Source organism: Melospiza georgiana, chromosome 16, assembly GCF_028018845.1.
Source record: "Melospiza georgiana isolate bMelGeo1 chromosome 16, bMelGeo1.pri, whole genome shotgun sequence".
NCBI lineage: Eukaryota > Metazoa > Chordata > Aves > Passeriformes > Passerellidae > Melospiza > Melospiza georgiana.
In genome coordinates this window covers 8,903,569-8,923,800 of record NC_080445.1, presented here as the reverse complement: position 1 = coordinate 8,923,800, position 20,232 = coordinate 8,903,569, and the positions used below count along the sequence as shown (strand labels likewise).

At 43.3% G+C, this 20,232-nt stretch overlaps 1 protein-coding gene across 1 annotated transcript; it reads left to right on the top strand.

The window, feature by feature from the left end:
- The first annotated feature begins 7,311 nt into the window (after positions 1–7,311).
- On the top strand, positions 7,312–16,703 carry NDE1 (nudE neurodevelopment protein 1). The gene is made up of 8 exons (XM_058035592.1): positions 7,312–7,431; positions 7,963–8,116; positions 11,136–11,284; positions 11,603–11,739; positions 12,578–12,754; positions 13,172–13,263; positions 14,090–14,226; positions 15,326–16,703. Exons 1-8 carry the CDS (start codon positions 7,346–7,348, stop codon positions 15,417–15,419), a joined length of 1,026 nt encoding a protein of 341 aa, XP_057891575.1. The 5' UTR covers positions 7,312–7,345; the 3' UTR covers positions 15,420–16,703.
- Positions 16,704–20,232: the final 3,529 nt, after the last annotated feature.

Here is a 20,232-nt window from a genome sequence, read left to right as displayed (position 1 = left end):
GCCTTGGGCATCATTAGCTATTCCCCAAGTCAGATGTACACAGCTTGAAAAAAAAGAAACAACCTTCTAAGAACCCACTGGGTTAGGCATTAGTGTATCCCCACCCCTTGACAAAGCACATGAAGTCTGGCGCCCAAAGAAACATCAAGAAAGCTTTGGGCATCCGCTCAGGGTCACTGCTCTGTTGATGTGGCGGCACTGCCAACTCACTAGAGGTCACTGGGCTTTGCTCATTTCAGGATTATGTAACTTTCCACTGTGGTATATTTCCTCTTGAATCCTTGTGTTGCTAATAGTGCTTGTCTCAACAGCCCTACCTCTGTTCCTAATTTTCCTGTTCTTGTCTTTCCACAGACGTGGCTCTGTCTCACGGTTTGACAGCTCCCTCGGAAGGCTGGGCCAAAGTGATGCAGCCACTCCTGGCATCCAGGCTGGGCTTCATCCTCAGCTGGTGGCCGAGCCCCTCAAGGAGGGAGGTTAGTGACAGCACAGGCTGGCATCTTCTTTTTGGTGCCCTAGTATCTTTTGATCATAATTGTGGTATTAGGCTAAGCTGGAATTTACTTGCACCTTGACCTAAGAGACTGCAGGCAGCAGCAAGGAGAAGCCCTGGTGACAAAGCTGAGAGCCACAGCCAGGCTTGCCAGGGTCACTGGGAGTGTCACTGCTGTGTGCCAAGGCTGAGAGAGCTGCTGCATTCTGCTCTGCTTAAAAAACCAGTGCTGTTAATGAGCATTTGACAGTTTCATAAAAAAGTGTCAGTTTGAGATATCAGAAGGTTTTTAAAGTAGTGAGAATCTGTTTCTTGCTTAAGCATGTGAAAATCTGATTCTGCATATACAGATTGCAGAGAACTATATAACATCTTTAAAGAGACAGAAAAAGGCTTTATTGCTGTTAAATACTTGTTCTTCAGTGACAGCAATATTTCTATATGATATTCTAAAATGTTTGTCATATTTTATGGGTGTCAGTAATTCATTTGAACAAAAAAAGCAGTTCAGTAGTTTGTAATGACAATTGCTGACCAGTTCTTGTTCCATCCATAGAGTGGGTGGTGTGGTGAGTTATTTAATTTTCTAAGAAAAGCAAGTATTTTTTCCCAACAGAAGTTAATTGCCAAAAGATAAGGTGTTACAACCTTACCAGAACTTTCAGTGGATAAATTTTTCCCCACTTAGTTTTCGTGGAAGAATCAGTGTGGCCTTCTCATTGAAATAGCCAGCCCATGAATCCTAGCACCACAAAGATCCGCCAGTTATTAATTATTAATCAGCAAACTAAAAATAAATGCATGAAATAATTTCTCCTTCTCCGCTAATTTAGAAATAGACAAGTGTTCTTGTTCTTCTTGCAAACAAGGCAGTCACAGTGATTAAAGTTTCCTTTTTTAAAGAATATTTGTTGTTTGTGTACAGTAGTGCCTCTGGTAGTGCCTCTGAGCCCCTGGCATTTGTTAGGGTGCTGTTTCAGAATTGGATGAGAGGCTCTCAGCTTCCTCTGAAATCTGAGAAATTTTACTGTGTTTTACAAATATTTCAAGATGAGAAATATTAAAAACCTCAGCTGTACCTCTGTCATAATCTGTGTAGTCATACTATCCTCAAAAATTTGCTTAAAGTGTTGAAGTAAAATGTCCTTTGTTCCAAACATGTGAACAATGTATAATTTGTTTTAATTACTGGCAAGATACTACAATAGCATGTGGTTTATTTTCTGCAACTTATCTGATAATAAAAACATTCTTGGGTAATGACAGAACTGCAAATGCTATTAACCCAATTTTTAAGTGCCTTATTTAGTTTCCTCTTCATAGTTTTATGATAGTTTGTTTCCATTTACTTCTGTTGAACATCTGAACTGAGAATATAGTTATTTTGCTGAATGCCTGACAAGAAAGTAGAATAGTTTTTGTCTCCTTTCTCAGTTAAAGTTATCTGAGTTATGGACAGATTCCTTCTGGTGCAATATTTATAGAAAAGCACCCATCCTCTCAGTTGCAGAGCCTTTGGGAGAGGTGTATTTCCAGTTCAGACCAGTCTGTTCAGAGCAGGCCGTGCTCCCGGGCCGGCGTTACACCAGAGGCGAACGGAGCTGGGGCCGGGCTCCGCACGTGGGTGTCCGTCCCACTGCAGTGTGGGGCTGAGCTGGCACCCGGTGGCACCCGGTGACACTCGGTGACACATGGCCCTGCCTGTGCGGGCCGCAGAGACACACGTGCCATAATTTGTGTTTTTGTTTTGGTTCCGCAAACAAATGAGCGAGTGTTTGTGTGCACGGGAGGCAGGAACACACCTGGGGCGCTTGAGAAAGTCCCTGCTTGTGCCGGGTCCCTTGCTATCGATCCTGCCCGGGATTCCCGGGCTGCAGCCAGCTCTGCCCCATGCCGCAGTTTCCTGCAATGGTGACATCATGCCGGGAAGGGGATGAGTGGAAGTGTCTAATATTTCATAGACTGCGACACAGAAACCTGACCTTGGCCGGGAAAAGGGCACTTTGGGCTAAAGATGTTGGGCTGGCGTTAAAAATAGATATCTGCGCTGTCTCGCTGCTTGCTTTTGCAGCAGAGGTTTTTTGAATTGAGAAAAAAAAAGGATGAATGTAAAACTTTTCCTCTTTTAGACAATTTTAAGGTCAATCACGCCTTTAAAATTAAGGAGCGTGGTGGCTTACACGCTTAACACCTCAGAAGATGCGGAGCCTTGTGCATGTGACTGTAGGTGCTTGAACATGGACAGGGGCGTGTTTAGCAGACGGGGAACAGGAATAGGAACGGGACTGGGAACGGGGGGAATAAGAATGAGATCAGGACCGGCAATAAGAACCAGACCGGGACCGGCCGCGGCCGCCGCCCCCCGGCGCCTTTTGAAAGTCACCAAAGTTTCCGAAGCGCGTTCCGGCGGCGCTGATTGGCCGAGCGCCCCGCCGCACGTGACCGGCAGCCAATGGGGCGGCGGCACCGGCCGGGCCGGGAGCGGCGGTGCGGGCGCGGCGGGAGCGCGGTGAGAGCCCGGCACGGCCCGGGGCAGCGGGACCGGGACGGGACCGGGGGGACACGGGACAAGAGATCAGGGACACGGGAACCTGGCCGGCTGCGGCCCCGCGCGGACCTGAACCTCCTCCTGCTTCGGGAGTTCCTCGTGCGGGCGCAGGTGGGGCGGGTAGTAGAGCGTAGGAGCCGCGCCCGCCGGTTGAGCCCCCGCCCGGGAATGGGGCTGGGGAGCGCTGCCCCGCTGAGCTCTTGGCTTGCAGCTGGAAGCACCAAGGTCAGGCGTTCCAGCGCAGAACCGTGTGGGGTTTCCTCAGGAGTCACTGGAAAGTTGGAAGTTTGGGAGCTGGGCTGGTTACTGAGGAGGGGAGGGTTTTGCTGAATTCAGCCTTTTGGTAGAGAAGCCCCGGAGAAGCCGATAACTCTTTTCAGTGCTGGCTGTGGGATTCTGTGGTAATCCTGGTGCTCCCGTGACCTCTCCCTTTTCTTTCTCTTTTGTGGTGATTTTCTTTTGTATGGCTTAAACAAAAGAAAACAGGCCCATGTGTTACAGGAGGACCCTTTCAAGGGGAATATTTTAAGCAAATCTGAATTTCAGAGGATGGGAAAGCTACTTTTCGGGAGCAAAGAGCTGGTTTGTTTTGGTTTATATTTAGGAAAATAATGTCTAATAGGAGCTTCATCATCTCTGTCATGGATAATTCAGTAGTATTTGTGGTACTGTTTCACTTTTTTATTACAATACGAATTTCCTTGACTTGCACCATTAGGCATTGCTACATAAGTAGGCCGGCATTGTTCACCGAACTAAATGTTTTGTGAAGGAAAAAGTTCAGTATCGGGGTCGTTTTGAGTCCTTTGTTCTAGGACTGAAACAATCTAGGGCCCCTCATGAGTTTGGGTGAATTCAGACTGATTCCCAAACTGAAGTTCCTTCAATAATTTTGTGTGTTGTTTTTCTTGATGTTTGCTTTTTCCTGAGGAGTTTTGCAATTCTGCTGTCGCTGGTATGAAATTGTTTTCTGCAACGTTTATGCTGCCGTGCTTTATTGCAAAATTCCAGTCCCCACCCATGTTCGCTTCCACTTCCTGCATGATGTGGAGCTCAGTAATGCCTGTGACCGGGCAGGAGGCCTGGCCAGATGTCTGCTCTGGCTTCGTGTGTGCGGAAACAAGCAAGGTGCAGCCAGTGCGTGCCTTTTACAGACTCTGACTTTCTCTCCTCGTTTTTTCCACCTTTTCCAGTGTTTAAAAAAGCATTGCTAAAACTTCCTTTACCCCTCTTTGCTCACCCTGCTTTTGTAGTGAGCCCAGACAACCAGGAGTTCCTGATTAATTTCTCTTCAGGCATTTTGCATGGTGTCTCCAAGTTGTTAAAAATCAAGGGGGAAGGCAGCAGGGGAAAACCACTCATGGCCCTACCCTTTCTAAGGCAGTTTAACAAGACTTACATGATTTTTATTTGCTCTCTTCTTAGACAAATTTCAGAAAAAAACAGTTTGAAAAAGCTTTAATACTTTGTCTCAAACTTGGAAGTTTTCACTTTCAGTTTGTATTTTTCGTCTTTGGTTAGTTTGAAATCCCAGCTTAGTTTGAGCTAAGGTGTAGCACAGGGAAGGAAAGTAACAGGTCTTCCTTGAATATCGCAGCAACAAACATGTGCCTGTGGCACAGGACAGGAGCCACGTCTGTGGAATAAGTACAGGTCCACTGTCCTTCTGAGTATTTGCAGTTAAACAATTAATTTTAAATTATAAGTACTATTTAGTAATGGTGACCACGATGGAGAGCAAGCTCTTAATGGATGAATCCTCAGTGGGCCCACACCATAATCTCCTGTTCATAGAGACATTCCTGGCACTGAGGGGTGCCACCCCTTTGTGCTGTCTGAATGTTCACAGGGTTCTCTTGGATTGTGTGTATCAGTTAAGGAAAGTTGTTCTCTATACACCCCTACAATCTCAAAAAATGCCAATTACTACAGTATTTCAGTTCTTCCAAAGTGTAATGCAAAAACACAGGAGCCAGACCTGCGTATTCAAGATTTTGAAGGTGATGGAAGCTGCCTTTTGGTTCCAAAGGGTTGTTTGAGAGCTTTTCAGAGCAAGATGTCTTGCAGTTCATCTTTATCTTTCCTGAATTATTTTTGTTGTTTGTCCAAACACAGATATTTGATTTATTATCATCCTTGTGTGAGAAAAAATCCTTTTTGGATTTTTTTTTCTTGACGAGTGTGCTGCAAGGATCAGTATGTGTGTACACAGTGCCTTGAGCAGAAGGACATGCTTATTAACATCAAAGGCACTTTCAGTTCACTTAGAAATAACAGAGGAGATGTGACATAAACTATCCTAGGTCAAGAATGTTAATTATGCTTGGTCATGATTTTCTTTTTAATGGGCAAGAGTGCTATTTGGAAAATCACTCCTTACTCACACTCCTTTTCCTCTTTTTTTGTTCAGTGTGTTCTTCAGCCTTGAGACCTTATGCTGCAAATGTATCAATACATTATACAGTGCTTTTGTTTGTTTGAAGGAACACACAGCTTTGGCTAATGAACATTTTGTGTCAAACTCAGTTATAAAAACTAAGGTTTAGTAACTTTTCTCCTGACCTGGCAACTCCCCTTTTAAATAACATAGTAATTTCTGTGCTTGTGTTGCTGATACTGTGCACTGAGGTATGCAGGCACAGCCCACTCAGCTGTGACGCTGCTTACTCCTTGCTCCATAATCTGATAATTACTTGGGCTGTGAAGAGGAACTGGGCTTTGTGGCATTGCTTGGGTATGTAGGAATTGGGCTTTAGATTGCCAGACTGCTTTGAGTGCTTTTGTCCATAGTAGAGGTAAGAGCTACTTGGGGTTTTCTCAGTAGTTACTAAGTAGGTGGCTGTTTCTCAATCCTCTTTATACCTGATAATTTTTTGGAGAGCAAAGTCTTGATGGAGGTTAAAGATATTTTCTTTCATAGAGTTCAATAGATGTGCAGTGTGTGCACATTTTCTTTAGCTAAGACATGCTGCTCAGTGGGTCTACTCCAGCATTTTATGACTATCATAAATAAGAGTAGAAGACAGGGCTGGCATCTAAGTGATGTCTTCAGCCATCCCTTCTTCTTTGTTCCATTAGAATTACCTCTAGGAAATGTTTTGCTCAGCAGAACTGGAATTGAAATTTGGTAGAACTTTGGAGCTTGGTGTTTCTTCAGTTATTAGATTTCTGTGATGCAGTTTTGTGACAACTGTCACTGTCCTGAATTGTTCAATTCCACCTCTATTTGCTCTTCTTGATCTTATTTGGTTTCTTATTTGGTATCACTTTGGTTAAATTGATAATGTCAGAGTGGAATCTTTGCCTCACCCAGGGCTGGACATCAGCAGATTATGCAGAACATTAGGTTTGATGTTTCTCCATTGTCAAGACTAACTAGTATGAAATTATATTTGTTAGTGACCCTTTAACAGAGAGTGTCATGCACATCACAGGGCATTTATTTTATTTAATTGTAGTGTTTAGATACTTAAGTCCTCAAGTGGGAGTGACCAGCTTAAGGGACTTGATTCCCCTGTGGCTCTTTAGTGTGTCATTCCCATTTGGGACTGTGTCCTGTGACTGGGTTTGTGCTGGCACAGGGACAGCTGGATTGTCTGGATTGCTGCTATCTTAACTGCATACCTATCCCAGCCAGTGGTATCCTGCTAAAACCTCTGGGTAGCTTTTACCCTCCCTTCTCCCATGGCTCTCTGAGGTATCCAGATATCTTGTAGCTATACGTGGATTTTGATATTCAGGTTTAAAGTTGGGTAGTTTTGTCTGCATTGACCTAGGAAGAAATTTTTCATCTGTCCAGCAGTTAAGTCCATAAAAACTTTTGTGTTCCTTTAAATGTTAACTCGAGAAATCAGAATCTTGAGTACCTAATCTCTGTGTCTTTGAAGTTTCTCTTTAATTTCATGCTAGGTGTCTTTAGGGTTGTTGAATTGCAGCGTGTTTGGAGCTGAAGTTGTGCCTGAGCCTTCCTTCCCTCGTGTTCTCTGTGCACTGGCACAGCTGCAGCTCAGGTTTGGGGTTTGTGTACCCAGAGTGCCAAAGGTGCTCACTGCTGGGAATGTGGTGTAAGCCTGCAGCAGCTTTGGGAGAACTGGGGAGACTTAGCAGGAATTCTGTCACATCTATGGTCTGTGTGACAGAGGCTGGGTTTTAGTTTAGTCTCCAGCAGTGACTGTGTGGGAGGAGGGCTGTTCTGCTCTGCAGCAAGGAGGATGAGGCTGCTCACTGCCTCAGTTCCCACACTTGACCCTGTTATTTTTCAGGGGGGAAAATGAAACAGGAGTTTTAGACTTTGAGGACTCATTATGGAAGACTCAGAAGGACATCACTTCAGCTCAGTGGAAGAGGAAACCAAATACTGGAAGGAGTTGGCAATGAAATACAAGCAGTGGTAAGGCAGTGGCTTCATTCCTCCAAGTGGTTGGATAAGCTTCATAACACTTCATGCAAAGACACAGCTCTTTCATTGCTGCTTGTTTAGCTTGTTGGAGGATTGTTTCAATAGAATTGTTCAAGAAAATAAAACACTTCCTTTAATCTTTCTCTCTGTTCCTCACTTTTTGTTATTAATCAATAACAGCTTTCTTTATATTTCCAAATAAATAATAGAATTGAATAATGGAATAAATATGAGATGGCAGTGAACAATTGGCATAATAAAGAGATGCCACATATCCTCAACATCTACAGTGTGAAAACAGACTCTGGGATTTTTCTGTTTATTTGGACTTATTATTTTGCTATGGGGTGACTTCCCATGCATGGCAGGGGAACATTTGCATGTTTCTCTCTTCCTGTTGAATACAGAGAAGGGCATACAACCTTCTGTACTCAACAGCAGTGTTCTTTTTACCTTGAGTGTGCAAGAGATGTTGTTTCCATGGTTCATGATGATGAGTTCTGTTGCTGAATTTCTCTCCAGTGCTGAGAATACCCAGGAGGAGCTGCGTGAGTTCCAGGAGGGGAGCCGAGAGTACGAAGCTGAGCTGGAGGCGCAGCTGCAGCAAACAGAGTCCAGGAACAGAGAGCTCCTGTCAGAGAACAACCGCCTGAGGATGGAGCTGGAGTCAGTGAAGGTCAGAGGGGCTGCTGGTGCACCTGGGGGGCACATCCTCAGGGCAGGGGGGAGCAGGGCAGGTGTTTGCAGACTCTGCCCCATGGTGTCACCTCAGCTTTACAGAAAAATGGACCAGAAGACTGCAGAGAGGAAAGGCTTGAAAATAAAGAAATGTCAGCCTGTTGTGTGCTCTGAGGATTCTGTGTTCCTTGGTAGCGTTCCTGGAGCCCTGTTCACAGGTTGTGGCTCTGTGTCAGGATTTCATTTGGGAGAGAATTGTCCAAGTGGAGTGGAGAGTGAGTGTGAACGCAACAGAGCTGCTGTTCTATTCCTTCTTCCATCTATTTAGTGCTTTTGTTCATAGCTTTCTGCTGTCTGCCTCATGCAGTCACAGATAATATTGCAGAGCAATCCAAGTACAAACACTGCAGCTGTGTTTTTGCATTATGTAAGGAAACTCAGTTTAAAACCCTTTTTACATAGTTGTGTATTTATTATCTGACATTTCAGATAAGCTGGGAAGCAGCAGCTGGTGGGTAACACATAGAATTGAGAGTCATAAAACAGTTTCAATCCTGGTTTTGTTATTGAATCTGTCTGTCCTTAGGGAAAAATGAGTTTTTCTTTTTGCACTTGGTTAGCATTCTGTGAAAATAAGAACCAGCAGAAAGGCATTAACTTCCAGGACTATAAAACATAAAAAATATGAACTTATTGAGATGGGGCTTCTTAACATAGCAGCTTAAGAAACAATGAAGCTATCTAGAGTATGAGGAGTGATGAGATGGTACTGTGCTGATTGACAGGTTCAGGAAATACTGGTAAGTTCTCTTAAGTTTGGAAAGAAATCTCTGAAATTGGTGTGACTTTTGAAAGTTTTAATTTAGCCTTTTATTTACAGATGAGTTACAGTCACCCAAGAAATACTACACTGTGTTTTGTAGGGCTAGCTCAGTCTCTGTGGAAGCAGAGGTTAATGTAATTACACTTCTTCTATTCAATTGGATGCAATAATGAGCTAATGGGAGTGAAGGTGTGATTAATCACTGGATGAATCCAGATTTGCAATGCCTTTTGTTTAAACTGTTGTCCAGATTACTGTCTTAAGGAAATACTCTTCTGTTCCAGGCAGATGTCCTGTCACTCTAGCACTAGCTAAGCCATTTCCTCCACTCCCTGCTTTTTGATAGCAAGACTTCCAAGACTTGTTTTATTGTATTTATGTTGCTTTCATCCCTGTTCTTGTTGTAGCACCTTAGAATTATTAGGGGTTGTGCATGTTATATGCAGTATTGGTCTGCTGTTCCAGGTAGCCACATAAACCCATGGAAGTTGATGGGTTTGGGGAGAAGACAAAAATTTTAAAAATAAAACCCATAGTTCATTTAACTGAGGAGTGTGTAGATGATTTACTTTCTCTAGAGTAGCTGGGATGAGAGGAAAGGAAAGTGAACCAGGCAAAACTGTGAGGAATGAAAATAGTAGGAAGCAATACAGAGCCTGAAAAAGTGGAGGGTAGCCATATTTTAGACAATCTGAAATGATTCTTCACAGTAGATAACTTTCTTAAAATAAATTCTGCTTGAAATAAACCATTCAACAATTGGCTATTCATGCAGCCTGAAAACTGCAGCAACAGCCTGCAGTGAAGGAACAGAGCCACCATTGAGGGCCAGATCAGCTGATAGTTTATTACAATTGGCTAAAAACAAAGACTCAGACCTTGCAGTTCTGGTCTTTTATCTGAATCAATTCAAGAGCAAAGCATTAATCTCATGAAGCTATTGAGCAGCAGTGTTAACTGAGCCCATCAAGGGTTGGGATCTGCATCTAGGTCAGCACCAGTGAACTTTGCCAGGCCCACACAGCTTGTGGCTCTGAGCTGACCAGCCCAGTGTGTGTGCCTGCTCCCCCTCAGAAATCAGAGCTCACACTACCTAAAACTGATGGGAATGGTGCTTTGCAGAGTTAGAGAGTCCTGAGAAACTAACTGAAAGTAATCTCCCTCTTGGAGCTTAGAGGCTCTTAACTGTGTTTCAGAGATTTGAAATTACAGCAGTCACCACACTGCAGTCAAATGAGGATTTCTTAGTTCAGGATGGATATCTCTTCCCCTTCTCCTTGTCTATGCATTTCATGTGCTAAAATAGTTGTCTTCACATTATCATTCACACTAGACTACTTGCCATGGTTTTGAAATTCCAGTGCATGGATTTGTTTCCAGTGACTTCAAGTGTTTTGTAGAGCACTTCAGGAATGTTGCTTACCCAGCAGTCTTGGAGTTTCCAAAAAAACCTGTGGCATATTGAAGTGGTCTGGTAGCAAGGTGGTTGAGTATAAAGCATTGTAATAGTGTGCTCTGGAGCTTTCCCTGTCACATACTGTGGAACTAACTCCACGTTTAGTGGCAGTGCAGGAGAAGATGTGGCAGCCAAGTCTTCCTCCCTGTTTATGCCTGTCTTAAATGTACCCTTGTATATGTGGTGTAGAGGGAGACAGAGTTTGGTTCAGGTTCCCAAAAGTGTACCTGTACTTGAAATGTTCTAGAATTCTGAACCTGCTTTGGGCTAATAAAGCCACATGGGCAGTGCAGAATCTTGCTGATTCCACAGCAGCATGTAACAGGGTCACACCTGGAATTTTTATTTTATTCTTCTTACTTTGGCTCCTAAATATTGCCTGACTTCATATTAGGGTTGAAAATAAGTGGCTTCTCTTGTGTGCTTTGTGTATTGCTTAGAAACTGTGCTGAGCCAGGCTGTCTGGTAGAGGCAAGGAATGGCCTTGTGCTGTGAATGTTGGGAACTGTTCCCCAGCACTTTTGTTTGATAAGGAGTGACAGGAAGAACTCTTATCTGCTGGCAGCCCAGAGATGTGTGAGCAATTGAATTTACTGGCATTTTACTATACAGAAAATGATGTTTCTACAAAATTTTCAGAGTGTCTGTCTTTGCCTTTCAAGGAGCTCAGACAATGTTGCAAAAAGAGAACATGTGTTGCTAAGTACCTGATGTGCTGTTTGATTTGCCTTTGAGTAGGAAAAGATTGAAATGCAGCATTCAGAAGGATACAGGCAGATCTCTGCACTGGAAGATGACTTGGCACAGACAAGAGCTATTAAAGAGCAGCTTCAGAAATACATTCGAGAACTCGAGCAAGAAAATGATGATTTGGAAAGAGCAAAAAGGTGATCTGCTTTTTTTTCCACCTCTATTGTGTCCTGCAAGCACAGTGATACTGTGCTGTTTGTGACACTACTTGTCAGCATTGCCATTCTGAACTGTCACTTGTCTGATGATTGTGTTGAAGATATTTGTTGTAGATGGCAATGTGATAAATTTTTTTACCTCTTCCACTCCTCTGACTGCAGTCTGATATAATACAAGCTGAAAAAAAAAAAAGAAACAAAGCAAATTAAACAAAAATGCAAGTGTCCATTTTCTTGTGGGAGAGGGAGTCCTACCTCGAGTCCTCTGGTAGTGACACCTAATGCACTCTTTTTCAGAGCCACTATAATGTCCCTGGAGGATTTTGAGCAGCGTTTAAACCAGGCTATTGAAAGAAATGCTTTTCTGGAGAGTGAGCTGGATGAGAAAGAAAACCTTCTGGAGTCTGTGCAGCGCCTGAAAGATGAAGCTAGAGGTTAGACAGAAGTTATTTGTATCTTTTCCTTTCTCTCCCACTGCCTTGTAGCTGTTCAGTCCTCTCCATCTGCCTTAGAGCTGGGCTTTTAACTTTGCTTCTTTAAAACTTGGTATCTGAAATGTAGGAACTAGTAAGGAAACTGAAGAACATTCTGCCCCCTCCTTGAACTCCTGACATGATTCCAGAGCACTCACAGAAACAAAAGTCTGTTCCAGCCTTCTCCTAATCAGGGCTTCAGGGAATTGTGCCAGTCCAGCTGGGGCATGTGCTGGTGTCCACGAAGGTCAGCTCTAATAGACATTAACCTCATTGTTTCCTGGGCTGTGGGAAATGCAGCCAGTGAAGCACTAATGGGGCAGTAAAACAGGTGGGCTGTGACAGACTTCTGGTTGCCTTGGAATGCACTGACTTTTTGCTATCTGTCAACAAGGCTGGGTGAGAAGAGAGACCCTGGAGCTGGATGAATATCTGTTTTCAGATCTTGGATTCTGTGCCCTTGAGTGGTATCCATAAGCTACAGCCAGGCTGTGGGACAGAAGTGCTCTGTCCCTGGGGTAGATAATGGTGTGGCTTCCACCTGGCCTCAGCTCAATTTCCTTCATGTGGAAACCAGGATAGAAAAGGATAGAACAGGTAGGATCTCAACCTTGCAGGGATCCAGAATGTAGCCAAGGTGTGCCAAGTTCAGATATGCCTGGAGTAAGCTTTTACAAGGATCAGTGACTTTACCTCACCTCCACAAGAAGAAAAATTTTTTGACAAAAGTTTACCTATTTTGGTTTTTATCTTGGTGGCTGCATACTCCAGCACTTGCTTTGTGTTACTTCCTTCACAGATCTACGACAAGAGCTTGCAGTGCAGCAGAAACAGGAGAAGCCCAAAACACCAATGAGAGCTCCCCTGGAAGCAGAAAGAACAGACACTGCAGTTCAGGCCTCCTTATCTGTGCCCTCAACACCCGCAATGCGCCGGACACCCATCAGCATTCCCACCCCTGGGACCTTTAGGAGAGGTGACTGGCAGGGAACCAGCCCACAAATACCATTTGATGCTCTTGTTTTTGCTACAGTTTGCTCCCTTTTTTTCATTCCTCCTTTAGCCACAGAATCCAGTGTATAGTGTAGTGTCACCTAAATCAAATCACCATGGTCTCAGTATTCATAGACTGGGAATTTTTTGGGTTTATTCTTAGTCTGTTCATTTCCAATTGACTTGAACTGTCTGGTAATAATGAGGGATAAGATGAACAGTTGGGACTTTTTATTAGTTCACAACTGTGTCAGAGGTGTTGATCTGATTTAGGGGAAAGGTTTTAAAAACCTGTGTGATCTTCAGTTGTGTTCCTTGAATCATTTTCTCTAAGACAGTAGGGGCAATTTTATTTTTTTCTTTCCATGAGTAACATATCCTTCTTTAACCTGCCCTGCAGGTCTTGAGGACAGTTATGGTGCAACCCCTCTCACACCAGCTGCAAGAATATCTGCACTTAATATTGTGGGAGACTTGCTGCGAAAAGTGGGGGTGAGTGATTTTCCAAAAGCCAGGCAATGCTTTTGGAAAGCTGGAGCTCTTGGAAACTGCAACCAGCACTACTGTTCTGAGGAGACTGAAAAGAGTCTCTTGCCCCCAGGTTAGCTAAGTGTGGCATTGGGCTTGGTCTGGACTTCAAACATTTCTGACCAACTCCCAGATAAAAATGGACCATGATTATTTTTTAAGTTCTAATCCAGATGGGGATAAGATCTCCCTCTATGAATTTCTGGAAGTGCATGTGCAGAAAAAATATGTCAGCATGAGTAAATTGAGATAGGATCTGTTCCCATGAAAGGCAGAGAAGTTAGCAGGGTGGTACCTGCTGTCCAAAATCCTTCTGGTTAGGTTTGCCTTAAGAGTCCAGTGGTCTTTTGAGCAAGGCCTAATGTCCTGCTAAGCTGTAGTTTGACATTTAAGGTACTGCTGATGTTGGGAAAGTTATCTCATGACTTGTGTTACCCTTCTTATGCCTTGGTGCTGTGTTGTTACAAAGATTTGTATAGGGCTTTGATGAGAGAGCTGCAGAACTGATACAGGCAGAAAGCAACTCAGTAAAGGTGGAGTGATTTAGAATGGGAGCATGTGATGGAGAATAAGATATCTCTGGCTCATTCCCTCTGGTGTACCACCTGATACATATCTAGGGAAGCTGATATCTCATGAATTTTTAGTAATCTGTCCTCTACTGGACAGCTCACTCTTAAAGAAAGAAAAATACCCCAAACCCACACACTTCAGTGCCATTTTGGTGTGGCACTGCCATCTTCTGAAAGAGAATGGTCAGTCTGACACTTACCTTGTCTGTTTACTTCAGGCCTTGGAGTCCAAGCTTGCATCCTGCCGAAACTTTGTGTATGACCAGTCTCCAAGCAGACCTTCAGTGTCCATGTACATGAACAGAGATGTCCTGGAAACACGTCTGAGTCCTCATCAGCCTCTGTGTGACACAGGGTGAGTGCTGGGCTCTGCTGGTGTCTTAGTGACAGCTGTTGGTGTTGGATCTTGGGGACTGATATTTATTTGTTTTGGTAGAGACATTTTCAAAGTATGTGAAACTCAGTTATTCAGGATTATGATTTGAATGTTTCAGGTCAGTTTAAAATCTGGAGTCACTAGCTGCTGAAATTCGAAGACTAGCTTCAGTCAAGTTTTGAATACCTCAAATCTGGAGCAAGTGCAAGATGTATTTTATTATAAATCAGTTTAACTGGGACAAAGTACAACAGTTTTTGCTTATTGGTTCAATTTGTTTTATGCTTTATGTTCTTGTACAAGAGATGTCTCAGGAGTGTTATGGCATGTAGGGACACTTTGCTTATCATAGTTAAGATTCTCACTTGTGGGAGAACTGGAAAAAAGGTGAATAGTGTGTCCACTGAGAATGAGAGTTGCTAAAAATGCTTTAGTGTTGCTAAGATGTGTTTTTAAATAGCTATTGACAAGAAGTTACCTTACTCAATGTACACATTTCTCTGACTGTTTGAACCAGTTGTCTTTTTGTAATCAGATGAAGAAAAACCAGCAAGGTTATTGCAAATTGCCATTCAGTATCTGCTTAAACTCTGCCAATCCTGCACTTCACATTCTTTAGGTTCTGTGTTTAGGTAAGTGAAGTGCCCATAGTACACTTTGTTTCAGACTTAATTATTTAGCCAGACCCTTGTGCTGGTTTATCCTGGTACCCATTGCCCAGTGGTGTTGTTGAGAAGGAATGTTCCACGTTGTACTTGCTCTCCTAGAAACTTCATGAAAGCTCCTGCAAGAAAGCCTCAGGGGCCATATATTTCCATATGCATGAGCTGATTATCTGTCTGCTGCTGCATTGCTAAACTGAAATTCCAGCACCTGTAAAAGATAGTGTTCATTACTCAGAGTGAAATGGAGCCCTGTGTTACAGTGAAAGCTCAGCCCAGTTAGGCAGTGAGTTCTTGCAGTGCTCGGAGTGCTGTTCACTCATCTCAGCTGAGTGGATTGTTCTGGAGGTGAGCAGTTATTCTGAGCATGGTTACACTGAGTGAGAAATGCCCTGACTTCAGTTTTGCACTTGCAGGTTGGTGAAACGCCTGGAGTTTGGAACGCGGCCGTCACACGTTCCAGGAGCTGTGAGCCATCCCTCACAAAGTGTTGTCAAGATGCTGCTGTGAAAAGCCTGGCTGGCTTTGGAAAAGGAGAAGAAATGTGTATTTCAAACTTTAGTTTTAAAGAGAATATCAGTGAGCAAGCAGACAGCAGTGTCAGGGTAGGTGAGAGCTGAACAAGCAGTCACAATTGGCAGTAGCTTCCAGTGTGGCCTCTGGGCAAGTTCTGTGGGTGACAAGGTGTGACAAAGCAATGCTGACTGTGTGAGTGCTGGACTGGGAATTCCTTCCTGCATCAGCTACTGTAAATAGCTCCTTGAAGGTTGCTTCTTTTGACACTACCAAAGCAATTGTCCTGCCTACAACACAGCAATATTCACTATGCAGCTCCTCAGGCTTTGGCTTTTGGTGTTAATACACCACCAGTTCTGGCTGGAATTCTGCTTTCTACCATGGGTGTTTTGTGCTGCAGTCACCCAAATTAAAGAGATGTTTTTATGTGGTGAAAGGTGTATTTCTGCAGGGAAGCTGCTCAGCTCCCCATGGGGTGCTTGCTGACCAGAATGTTGCTGCACAAAAACCTGCCTGTAGTGGCAAGGTGTTTCTGTAAGCAATGATTTCTCATTCAGAACAGGTCATAGTTAAAGGTGAGACATGTCTAGTGCTGAGAGTGCTCAGGAGATCCCAGAGCTAATAGCATGTAGACTTTTTTTATTTTAACCCCATAGTGGCTTATAAAGCCTGGTGGTTGTAAGAGTCCAAACTAGATCAAGTTTCTAGTTCTAACATCTTGATAGGTGGGTTTTACTGCTTTATAAACCTCCCTTCACTAAGGTGCCTTGGGTGTTAGTGATTTTTTATTTTTCTATATGAATATGTCAGCTGTTACTAATTTAGAAATGCTTTTTTAACCTGAAAAGCCCTTTATGCTAGAGAACTGTATATGAGTAGAGAATGTTTTTTTTTTTAATAATTTTACCCCCTGTAGAATATTACTGCATTTGTTTTTTAAATGGAGGAGATTCATTCCCAGTGTTAATGTATTTTATGGGAGCCTTTACTTGCAAAAGTAATCATGACTGAACAATTTTTATGGATTTTTTTTTTTTTTTTGTGGCAGGGGATGGGGAGAGCTTACTTGACAAAAGAATACATAAATGGGTTTGATGTTTTTTGGTCTTTTTTTTTCTTTTTTTTTTAGTTTGTTTGTTTGTTAAGGAAATGCTGTAAAAACAGTCACTGAGGCATCTATTTCTCTAGAATATGTAAATCACAGATGATTTTCATTTCTCAGTCCATCTATGAAGTTGGTTAAACTGGGGAGCAGAATAAAGCTTATTTTGAATTCGAGTTGTTGATGCATTTTGAGTTTTTTGGCAAGTTATTACTGTGGTTTATACATGTTCAATTTGCTGGTTCTGCTCCAAGCATTGGTGCTTAAAACCATTTAATATGGTCTGACTTGCTTGTCTTCTTGTTCCCACCCATGCAGGCTCACAGAGTGGGTTGACAAGCAGCTCTTGAGCATCTTTACAGCTCTGTGCCTGATCAAGCTATGATCAATTCTTATCCAGTAACTCCTAACCCCTGTCTGCTCAGCTTGTCATCTTTATTGCTCTAAATGGTTCTTCCTTTACTCTTTCATGAGGAGAGAGAGTTCTCTGGGCTGTGGTTCTGCTGACTGAATGGTGCCAAGTCTGAATCGCCAGTTCTTGATCTCTGCACTTGTGAAACAATGCTTAGATTTAGAAGATGATGGCTTTGGCTGTCAAGGTGGATGTTTGTGCATGATTTGCTCTTCCTGTAGTCACACTGCTTAAGGTTCACTTGCTGTTCAATCAAAGGCATCAAGTAAGCTCTCTGCACTGGATTTAGAGTGATTTAGCATCCTGCTTTGCTGGGCATGGCTCCCTACTGCCCCGGTGTGACCACAGAGCTGCTGCTGTCTGAAAGTGCTTGAGCTGCAAGGGCTTGTGCTAGGTCCTGGTAGCTCCCAAGAGTAGGTTGTGGTCTTGCTGGAGTGCTCCAAAAATAAAAAGTAACTGCATGCTGATCCCTTAGTGCAGAATAGCTTGGCTTGGATCCCTGCATTCAGTGTAGGCTGCTGTTTCTAATGGTTTCAGCCTGCTCTAGAGGCTTGGCTGGAAATATTTCTGCATGTAACAGACATCAAAGGCTGGGTTCATTGCCCACAGACAGACAGGTAGGGCCCCCACTGCTTCCCAGCTCCTGCACCTGAGTGCTGTGAGTCTCTGCAGGTCCTGTGCCTGTCAGCCCTTGGATGCATCCCAGGGACCTCAGCACTGTGTGTCCCTGAGGGAATCAAACCTGTTCCCTGTGGTTTTGCCATTTTACTTTCAGCTCAGACTTCTTTGTATTTCTTCAAAAGCATTACTTTGAAGAAAATCAGGGTTTTGTTCTAAAGATTACAGATGAACTTTTGTAAGAGGTATTTCAGTTTTAGAGAAGCTCTGCTGCATGCCCCCTTCCCTTCAAGTGACACCTGTACACAAGAATAGTGAAGTCATTTTTATAGCCTTTTATTAGTGTGTAAGCACATCCATGGTGCATATAAAACTGTAACAGTTGACTTAATTTGAACAAATGATATTTTTCAGTAAGTGATTAAAAAGGCACTTCCACCTTGTGAATTGTGCATCAGGGGTGTAGTAACCAGGAGAAAACCCTATATTAATTGAATACTCAAAACAAAATGAAAGTTTAAGAAAAGATTAACTGACCAATGCCTTTTTTTCCCCTGCAACAATCTCACAAATCCTCTGTAGACTGTTAAAAATCCCCACCTTTTCAAATATGCTTCATGGTACGAAGAGTTTTGGAGTACTTTTAGTGTCAATCTATACATTGGAGACAAGGCAGTTGTGCTTTTATCTGTCAGAGGAGTGGGTGTATGTGACCTTGACACTAAGAGTAGACTTATACAGTGCTAAATATCATCCTCCCTCCCCCCCCTTGCTGCAGTGCAATTTTTGAAGCGTGTTTATTCACTGGCTTTTGTTCCATTGAAATCTGCATCTCTTGCATCCATTTCGTTATCGATTCCATCTGTTGCATTCTCAATTACTCTTCTGCCTCCAGATCTACGGGGTGGGGCAAAAGATGTTGGCTCATTTCCCCTCCTGCAGTAAGAGGGGAGAAAAACAGAAAAAGAAAATCAGGTGCTAGGTCATTTGGAATCCTCACAAATAAGTAGAATTTTGTAACAGGACCTGTGGGGCTGATGGTTCTAAATGCAGAAAAGCCAAGAGCTGTGGGCCTCTAATTCCACTTTCTGTCCTGTAACTTGTAATTTGTGAACAGGTTGAGACTTGAATTGCTTGGAAATTAGATTGGTTTCTTGTTCTTGTGCTTGTGTCTTTTTCCTCCTCTAAACATCAGCCCCAAATCACCCCCACTCTTCCCCTCATTTCATTGTTTTCCCCTAAGGGAACTGCAACTGAAGGTACTTGAAAGGAGTGAAGAAGGGAGTGCTCACACACCACAGCAGAGGAGTGTCTCTCTGGAGGAGCAAGCAGGCAGAGCAATTTGTACAGAATTTCTGGCCCCAGTTCCTGCAGGGCCTAGGGCAGTGCTCTGGATGGCAGCAGACATTTCTGAGCCCACAGTGCACAGGCTGCACTGGTCAGAGCAGCACAGGTGCTGTGACAGGAGTGACACCCAGGCTCTCAGTCACTCCAATCTTTCCCAGCAGAGAGAGGAAACAGTCATTGCTTTGGAACTGTTGTAACCCAGGGACTGATGCTTAGCAGTGCAAGTGTCCTACAGGAAATGCTTTTCCCACTTTATCCCCTTTTCCTCTCCCATCTCCCTCCCATCCCCATATATTTCACAGGCACATCCCAAGGCAGGGACACTTTGGTCCTTAAGGTTAATTTTTGGGGAGGTGTGAGCAAGTGAGACAGACAATGGGTTTGTCCCATGGCCTCCATTGCTAATGTGCTGTAAAGCATTTCAGTTTTGTGACATGGCCTCTCACTTGCCCCTCATTAAGCAAACCTTTGTAAAGGCTTGAGACCACAGATATAAGCAATAAAATCAATTCATGATTACTGGATATTGTGCCAAAAATACTAATTTGGTGTTAAATAGATCCGAGACTGCACTTTTGGGTACAGCAATCATGCCTAAATATTTAAAGGCTTGTCTTGTCCTTGCAGAAGACTAAGCCAGTGCCCTTTCTGAAGCAGCTATTCAAGTCCAAAGTTCCCCATGAGGGAAGAGGGTAGGAACATTGGCTGGACTAACTTAGTTCAGAGGCATGAATCTGCATTTCCAAGACGGAAATGTGACATGTAGTATGTTTTCCATAATTCTGCCATAAAACTTACTTCAGTGTGAGCAGGCAGTTAGCTAGCTAATAAAGCTTCGTGTAAGACCTGCTGGTAATTAACCATGGTTGTGTTCAGGTGCTGATGGCATGTGTTGAGCACAGGGGTGTATCATTTCTGTCCTGGTGTGTGCTTGGCACGGTCTAACAGCATGGTCTCTTATTTTACAGCACCAGAGATTTGTCATTATTTAGCAAATAGGTTCTAATTAGGTTAATAGATTTGTTAATTCTTGTTAATAAAGGAAGAGGTCTCCACCCCCTTGGACTTGTGTTGTCTGTGGACTTGGTTACCCACAAGTCATTTGTGCTTCAGTAATTCACTGAAGTGCTGTGAGAGAACATGGGACTGGAGGGAATGACAGCAAGAGTCTCACCAAATTGTGCACTACAGTTATGGCTACAAAGTGAACTCTTTATCATATACTAACTACTTATTAAACTGTTGCAGTATGCATAAACTTACCAGTTCTTTAAACTGGTATTGGCCCTGTGGATAAACCATTTTGTTTATATCTGTTCCTCTTCAAG